Source organism: Megalops cyprinoides, chromosome 2 (genome assembly GCF_013368585.1).
Source record: "Megalops cyprinoides isolate fMegCyp1 chromosome 2, fMegCyp1.pri, whole genome shotgun sequence".
NCBI classification, from domain to species: domain Eukaryota; kingdom Metazoa; phylum Chordata; class Actinopteri; order Elopiformes; family Megalopidae; genus Megalops; species Megalops cyprinoides.
This window is the reverse complement of record NC_050584.1, coordinates 36745607-36754776: the sequence shown is the minus strand read 5'-3', so window position 1 is coordinate 36754776 and position 9170 is coordinate 36745607. Positions and strand designations below refer to the sequence as shown.

At 40.6% G+C, this 9170-nt stretch overlaps 1 protein-coding gene across 1 annotated transcript; it reads right to left on the bottom strand.

The window, feature by feature from the left end:
- Positions 1 to 781: 781 nt before the first annotated feature.
- Positions 782 to 7693, bottom strand: LOC118771056 (neuromedin-U receptor 1-like). The gene is made up of 2 exons (XM_036518927.1): positions 6790 to 7693; positions 782 to 1170 (listed from the first exon to the last, which is right to left on the bottom strand). Exons 1-2 carry the CDS (start codon positions 7691 to 7693, stop codon positions 782 to 784), a joined length of 1293 nt encoding a protein of 430 aa, XP_036374820.1.
- Positions 7694 to 9170: the final 1477 nt, after the last annotated feature.

Here is a 9170-nt window from a genome sequence, read left to right as displayed (position 1 = left end):
CTGCATCAGAGTTGATCAATCCTGGCTTAACATCATAATTTACTGAAACATTCCACACACAGTGGTACAATTTAAAATATGTAACTATTCACTGGTACAACAAGCTACCCCTGCAAGTTTGGTAACTGTATGTTTGAAAACACTTGTAGAGGACAGATAACATGACTATAGTTCCCAGATTTTCCCTTAACTGAAGATATCTTAGGTAGGACATCAATTTCTTATGCTTTTTGGTTCATGGAATCATTGTCATCACTCTAATCCTTCTTCAAAGTCCTCTTATATGAAGCTGTGGACTGTGGACATGTGTCCCATTTGGATTGTGTGTCTGAGTGTTTTTGCAAATGACTGCTTTTGTCCCAGATTAAAGAGTTATCTGTGCTCACTTTATTGATGTAGAATCTCTCTTGTTTGGGCAGTGGGCCCATGGTGATTTCTATGCAATGCTCAAAGTCAAGCTTGCTCATATAGTCTCCCTCCTGTGGATTGATGCTATATAACACAGATATGAGTCTGAATGGATGTTAGATCATTTTCATACCTATTACAGCAACTCTAACATCACAGAAAATGGAGCAGTCTGTCCCTCAAGAAATGGAATGAGGTTTATGCAAATGCTGACCTCCCAATCACAAACTTTCTCAATGCCCTCTCCCTACCCAACCTCGTGTTCACTATGAGTATGACATTATGACAAACTGAAATCACTCCAAAGGCAATGTAATGGCTGACAGTGACCCACTAATATGCAGCACACAAAACATTCAGCCTCGGACCCCTCTTAGGCTAAAGGGGTCTCCTGTTCCTGGTGGCAGTCCACATAAACATCGTCGTCCTCCCCTTCGGAGGTGGCCAAGCCATTGCTGGGTGGGATTTCGCAGAGGGTGCTGCGCAGAGTCACTCGGGTCACACTCAGGGAGTGCTTCCTGGCCACTGGGCGTTGAACACGACGACACATCACCTCCCTGAACATCTCCCGGAAACGAGTTGACATTAGGTTGTACAGGATGGGGTTGACAGCAGAGCTGAGGTAGAAGAAGACCCCAGAGATGATGTGAACATACTGGAAGATCTCCAGGTGGTCGCTGGTCCAGTGCTCAATGAAGCTCCACATCAGGCGGTCTGTGTGGAAGGGGGCCCAGCAGATCCCAAACACTACCACCAGCACAACTACAACACACAATCAAACACAGCACTAGTGTATTAGTCACAGAGGGATGCTTTCACAGTGGAGAGATTTCATTTGATATACAGTACTTCATCTGAGTGGAATTCTCCATTATCATTGTGCCCTGAAGGGAAGCATTGATTTTCACTTCCTAATACATTGTTTCTAAACCCGTATACTAGATGGCCAAGGGACCTGATGGAATGCTGCTTTAGTACCAGTCTTTTCATGAAGAGCATATTGCAATATGGCTCAGAATTAATAAGAGGTCATTGTGATGAACCTTATCAAAATAGTTTATTTTAGAAGCAACAAGTACTTCACGCTTCTATTATACATTGTTAGTTTAAAATCAATAAGTACTGATATAAATTCTAAAGAATCAATGCACCTAAAAGGAAGTCCACAGTTCTCTTTGATATAAACAGTAAAACACTGAATGAAACATTACTTTTGAAAGTTTTTTTTTTTAATGTAGTGCCAGAATGGGTAGGTACTGTAAGGGCATCCTGAGACAAGATGAAAAGACTCATTCAGCTTGTCTGATGGTTTTGTTAAGTAAGTGTTGGACATTATACTGCAAAATTTTCATTCAGTTTCTGCATGATGCTGCATATCCCAAACAAGGCTTCATTCATCAATCTCCCACTTATGCCCATCTATGCAATGCCATTACATCAGCAGGTAACTTGCACTTCCCATTTATAGGTAGCGTAGTGTATAAGTAGTATTCCATTTAGTGGAGATTAATACATTTGTCCAGTTGATCATGGTGGGAATCAGATTGTGTTCTTCATCTATAAATATACTTTTTTCAACAACATTATAGTGGAGTTGTATTTGGGGAAAGGCAGACATGGGCAAAAAAGGATGTTTGTTTTTTACATCAGAATGAGACCTATGTGGACAAGTTTTAAAAATGCAACCCACACAAGGTTGAAATAAGCTCCTCTGGAGCAATTGCAAATGTGTCATAACATCTAGACAGATGTCTTTTTCCTGTGTGGAATGCAAATGACAGCACTGCAGATTCAACAAAGAGGGGCATGCCCTTGAGAGTAAAAATAAATAAATAACAATATTGAAAATACTGAAAAGGCATGTTCTTACATTTATTGTCACAATACACAGTAACTAAACATCTTATCTGTTACTTTCTCCATACTTTCTAAATTCCAAGCATTATTTCAGATCTAATCTTTATTAATGATAATGATTTGCACATTTATGTTACTGTCTTGATTTCACATTTTAATGCAGGCTAGTTGTGTACAAATTGTGTAAAAACAAAAAGTATTGATTCATACTTATTCCAAAAACACTCTCATGCTTGTTCCAGAAATTAAGTTAGCAGTTCCAACCCTATAGTTCACACATGGATAATGATAGGGAATAGACTGTGATTGATATCTGGTTCACAGTAAATGCATTGTAGAAATATAACTCATCAAGGTGCAACTAAGGATTAATTACTACATTGGTTAAGTGCATTTATATTCTGTGCCGCTTTTTAATCGTTACAAATACAAAAATGACTTGTTCCAATTAAAATTTCTTTCATTAAGTCAATTACAATGAAATTGCACATTGTGAATTATTCATCTTTTTGTCCTCTGTGTTTAAAGATAATCATTCATACTATGTTCAGAATTCATACTGGTGTTTTGTGTTATGCTCAGGTAAGTAAATCCATTGATTTACTTGGTCGTAGTTCCCCCATGGAAATAAATCTAACTATATCCTGTATTGGTGCTGTGGACATTTCCTGAATGCAGACATTACAGTCTTTTCTGATTCAAAGCTCAGTTGGAACAAAAACAAGACGGCACCAAAGTCCCTCAGGACTGATGCTAGCCTTGTCTGTGAGGCAGCTGTGTAAAATGTTTGGGTACCAATCAAAGAAACGACATCTGCTTGCATTCATTTACCAATTTTCAAGATTTAAACCATTAAAACTCCCTACATAATGAGTGGTGATTTAATGACGTGGAATATTCCTGTAACCACAATGACTCATCACACTGCTTTAGAAGTATTTGTTCTCCAAAGTTTCTGTCATAATCTGAGCTGACTTATCTCTATCCCCAGAGACAGCCACACAGTCCAGAGCACCACAGCAGCACTACCTACATCATCTATTCTTAAAGAACTGAAGGAATTTGATCAAATATGGATTAGTGGTCTTCTGAGAGCTGTCTATGCCTGTGTTCATATTAACTTCCTCCATTGTTGATTTGACTTCAGACACAATGTCTCAAATCATAAAATGAAGATGGAAAATAATATTTTGTTCTCATTATATTTTAGAACAGACATCATCCCTTACAATAAAAACTATCTGCTCATGTTTGCACTTTAGGGCCAATGATGCCATCATGCCAGAATGCTTTTTCTCTTCAAAAACTGAGGCCCCTCTGGTAGCACATACAGCAGGACACCTGTTTCTAAATCTCTCAGCAGGTTTCAGAACATTTTTGTTTAATGATCATTTGAGAGATAATCCAACCGACTAAAAAGAGTTTCACATGGATACTGTAATTAGGCATTTCTGGTAGCTATGATATGACTGACTCTATCTCGGCATCATACTGCAGCCTTTCAATAATTATGCTTTGCTCTCTGCCATAATTACAGGCTGGGGACTTATTCATGGCAGTGTGAACTCTTTGTGGATAAGAAATGATCCATCCAGCAGGGAGACTGCAGCCCTACAGCTAACAGCATGCAGTAATAACACTTAACATTTGCATGCAGTACACTCACTCAAATCAGAGCTTCTTAGAAACAGGTGGGATATGATAATTGGAAAAACCTGGTTAGTAAGAGGATACTCTCATTGCACCGCAGTGATCCATGGTGTGCAATGCTTCCAACACCCTGGAAGAAGAGTTATAATTTATCACAACAAAACAGCACAAAGTCATGTTCATAGACTTTGCCCCTCCATTTCAGCTGTCTACTGGAGACATTGAGAAAAGTTGATAGAATCAATGCTGATTTCCTGACGAGCACGAGGAAACGTGGCTGACTTATTCAATGTGGGCAGTGTCACCTCAAATCACTGTAAAATGCCAGAGAGGGCCCCCGGTTCTTTGTTTCAAGCCATTTTCACACGTAAAACAAGCTTGCAATGAGACAGCCTTTGCCCTGACGTTATTCATGTATCTTGTAGTGTACGAAGGTGCCAGGCTGATGGCTGAGGGTTTACCAACATCAAAAATTTGGAAGACTCAATTGCCTTTACTGCACTTTTCATTTCCTCAAGGGGTAATTATGACTTCTTCTGACAGGCATGTCCACACATGCCAGGTGCACAACATAGACTTGTTAACATGGGAAAACCAGAATGAGTACCACCTCATCTCTGATGGCCCAGCATACCACCTGACCAGACTGATTCCCTTTAAAATTGTATTTATAAAGCACACATGATGGTCCCATTTGCTTCTTATGCATTACTGTTCATCTTGTCTGTTTAGTTGCAGATGATTAGACAGCACAGAGGACAGAGAAATAATGAGTACAAGTAAATTAACCTCAAATTCATTATTGTCTTGCCTGTACACATGTGTTCATTGTCTGATTAAAACACACAGATGTGTGATGATAAGATAATCTATTGGAGGTTTGTTTGTTTAAGCTCATTATGCAGCCATCGAAGATGGAAAATAATATGCAGATCAACTGATTGGAAACATGCAACTGCTATTTGTGTGGTTTTACGGGTGAATACAGCTCAAAAAAGTAAGGCTATGGAAACAGTGTTTGTGGCTTTTGTTTTGTTTTCCATGAGAATTATTTAATTTTCCTTGAACGTCAAGTGAACATTGAGAACACATTGTACAATTTCCTTTTATATTAATATGCTGTTGATGAGCTGTATTCATAATACTCAGTTTTGCTTTGATAGATGTTTCTACTTGAAGGGCAGATGTTCACTGTGCCTTGGCCCTTTGCTCTGATAATGTGGGACGATAAACACTCCAGAGACACTAAGAGCATTATTAAAGCATGGGATTGATGAAATGCTCATCTCTCCTTCCCCGATTATGAATCCTCCATCTAGAACTCTGCTTTGAGCATATTTCTGGGAAAGCAGATGTAAACAGTTGTACAGATATATTGATACCGTCAGTGCCATTGGTACATTCAGACGGCCAGTTTTATACAGCATCAAAAATTCACAACACATTTGCAAAGCTTGCATGAAAAGTGGATTGATTCAGATTCACTGTTACAAGACCAAATATATCTGTTGATCTTTACCTGGAATAAGCTCAAATAAAAAGTCATTTGTAAACATAATATGGCAGACAAACCAAAATGGAATGAAGAAACAGAGTTGAAGACTTTGAAAACAAAACATATGATGCTATATACTATAAATATAAACTGTATCTGTATCACCACATATTATCTGCATCCAAGGTAAGACAACATGCATGAATTTTGAAGTTTTCACTAGTGATGCTGCAATTCTATATCAAAATTCCAACCAAACACACCTGTCACTTAAATTATCTGTAGTCTTGCCGTAGGAGTACATCTCTATGTGCTGTCAAACCTTGGAACCAGTGTCAATAATGTTGTCTAGTGGGTTTATGTTTTTCTCCACTGCTTTTAAATGCTCAGTAGATGGGATGGTCTCAGACATACTATTAAGGTTGTCTTGACACAAAAAATGAATGATGACAGTGACTACATTTGAAACAATGTCCACTTTTGTTGGTGACTTAGAGTGGCACAAAGCTTCACTTTCCCCCACATGGCTGTCAGATTAAGTGACAGGACAGTAAAGTCTCATAAGCTTCTTCTGTATTTTGGCATCACACAATTGGCAGCTCCTGACAAAACACAATAACAGTGCCATAAAATGTCTGGCTTTTGAGCCCTTTAAATTTTTTCAGCTGCTGTCCTTCCATTAACCTTATATAGAACAAAGGAAAAGTGAAAAGGATGCCCTTGAGTACTTGATCCTGTTCTGGACAAATGTTTCTTTCTAAAAAAAGATGTGTCTGTGATGCTCTGTGAAGCTGACAAAGGGAGCCTACATCAAATCCACTTTTCAGCTTTGCAGGCTGCACATTTTTGGAGTGATATGTGTGATATGCTGAATCTTACATGATCTATAATTATAGGAGTGATTTGCTGAGTTGCATTTTACAGAAATTATACACAAAAGGTAACCTGTGGAAAAAACTGAGGGGAAAAAAAAATCTTTGCCTTGAGTTATTTTTTTTCCCCAACAGGTCTCCTGGGGACAACAATTTCTGCAGTTTATGCATATCCTGTTTCCATGCAGCTGAAATATTCCTTTTTCTTTGGCACCCTTTTAAAAAATGTTTGTGAAACCAAATTGATTTAGGGAAGCGTGCAATTACTTATGTTTGCACTTATCCATTGCATCTTGTGGGACTGCTGAAAAAACTTAGTAATAATAATTTGACCTGTATAACGCCAGGTTTCAGTGAGTGCTCTGAAAGTTGAGGATAAACTGACATGACCCATTTCCTAAATAAAATAAAACTATTATTTTACTTGAACCACAAGTCAACACAATGAAAAACCAATCAAACATGAGTGCTGTGTTTTTTTACATTCAAACATAGATGAGGACTCACAGAGCATTTTGGTGACCTGGCGGCGGCGTACTTTCTGTTGCTGGCTGCGCACATTGCAGTAGCTGTCCTGGCTCAAGCCCGACTTCGCCTCCAGCACCTGCAGCAGCCTCTCACGCTTCAGCTGCAGACCAATGAGCAAGTAGAGGACGCTGATGGTCAGCATGGGCAACAGGAAGAAGAGTAAGGTCGTAATCTGGATGATAAGGTTGTACATCCAGCGGGGCTTGACCAGTGTGCAGATTGCTGACTCGGGAATCTCATGGCCGGAGCTGGAGGGGAGGGAGAGGATCCCATGCAGGCTGGTGTTTGGGATAGCGCAGAGCACCGAGAGTGCCCAGATGCTCACGATCACTCGCTTGGCGTGGGTCCTAGTCACCACGTATTTGGCCTTCAGCGGGTGCACCACAGCAATGTACCGCTCCACACTGAGGGCTGTCACGTTGAGGATGGAGGCAAAGCAGACTGTTTCAAACAGGAAGGTCTTGAAGTAGCACCCGCCCTTGCCAAGGAGGAAGGGGTAGTTGCTCCACATCTCGTACAGCTCCAGAGGCATGCCCAGGAGCAGCACCAGTAGGTCGGACACGGCAAGGCTGAACAGGTAGTAGTTTGTGGGCGTGCGCATCACCTTATTACGCACAATAACCGTGCAGGTCAGCACATTTCCCACTGCCCCCACCAGAAAGATGAGCAGGTAGGTGATGCACACAGGCAGAAAAACAGAGGAGCGCCGTGGACCAAGATACTTCTCCAGATACTCTTCTTGGCTCAGACACATGTCCTCCAGCTCTGTGCTGAAATCAACCTTCAAGGTAGAGCTGTGGTTGCATACAACACTGTGGTAACACCCTGATGTATCGGCCACAGATGGTGAGATGTTTGGAGACGAGCAGTTATATCTGGCCATCTTGGTAGACTGGAGTCTATGACACAGAACAAAAAACACAGAAGATATTACTGAAGATAACTGAGCATTTCTACATAAGTGTGTTCTACACAAGTGTGTACACAATGTGTTTAAGGGCTACATCTGAATGCTATGAGACACAATATTACGAAGGTAATATAATATTTACCCTATGGGTAGATCTACAGTGAGCATCTGTACCTCAAACTGTCAAGGAAATTACAATATCCCATCCCCACGTAAAGTACGTAAGGTACCATCATTACACCGATTAAAATCTTCAGCAACAGTCGAGGATGTGCCTGATCACTTGTCTCTGAGCCTAGCTGCATGGCATCTCAGCTCATTGTATACACTTTAAAGGCGGCTCAGTAAGGCAAGTAAAACAGGATGTGTACTGTCCTGCTGGAATGTTTTCAGGGCAGGGCACTGACATTCAGACAATGCTTAGGCCCCAGTACTTGGATCTCTCCATTGATCAGTTCCACACAGCTGTTCTGTGCCTGTCCATCTGCCCCACACTCACTGACCTCTACACAAAGTCATGATACTTCACTAAAATCACCTGGCTCCGTTTCTGGCAAGTGCACCAAGAGTGTTACTGAAGCATCTCATTCAGTTCCATTGATTCAGATATCCACTGAGGAGAAATATCCTGGTTTAGCTGGCCCTTTTTTCAACAAACAGAATCTACTGAAGAAAATGTGAGCATTCCATTTCGGATGGTCTTCTTAATTGATAATGGTCAGTTGATTCACTGATGACTATTATTAGATCCTCAACTACCTAACTGTAGTGTGCTGGCACATTAGCTGCCCCAGCTTGCACTGTGCTTGTTTCTGCCTAATTAAGGCACAGTCTACTGCTGATGGGTCCTTTTGATGTAAATGAATCCTACAATCAATGTTCATTAAAGACTTGACACTGAATTGGTATGAAAACGGATCCCCAGGAATGGGCTCAAATTGAGCTGCCAGATACAAAGAATTGAGCTGCCAGAAAAATGCTCCAATGACCCATTAGCTGTCTCATACCATCTTCAGTGAAACCATCCCATGAAAGGTTACAGAAAATACCAACAATCCATTTGGCAGTACCACCATGTGATGGTCAGTCACACCTGCACCCAATGCCATCCCCAGTACTAAATTCAGGAATAGTGAAGTGTTGTTAACAACTTGACTTCACCGATTAATTTAAAATTGGGTCAAATCTGAATTTGGTGGTAAGGCCTGAAGGGTGTACCTGTATTGGGGTAGATGTTGGAAATGAGGATTGTTTAGCAGTAGATTTAGGTGCTACACTGCAAAAAATAGCCCTTCAAAAATAAGATGTCATTTCTGTATGATTCCAATAATTTTTTACAGTCAAAATCACCAGATTTGCGGACTTCAGCTGCAAATACAGGGAGAGACGAGAGGTGTGGCAGTGACGAGCTGATTGTGCAACCCCTCAGAAACTGGTTGGAGCGTGGGCA

Excerpts from the sequence above, each read along its gene's own strand:
- LOC118771056 (XM_036518927.1), bottom strand. The coding sequence starts at position 7,693 with ATGGCCAGATATAACTGCTCGTCTCCAAACATCTCACCATCTGTGGCC. Across the intron at positions 1,171-6,789 it reads CCAGGTCACCAAAATGCTCT|TTGTGCTGGTGGTAGTGTTT; the intron begins GTGAGTCCTCAT and ends TGTGTGTTGTAG.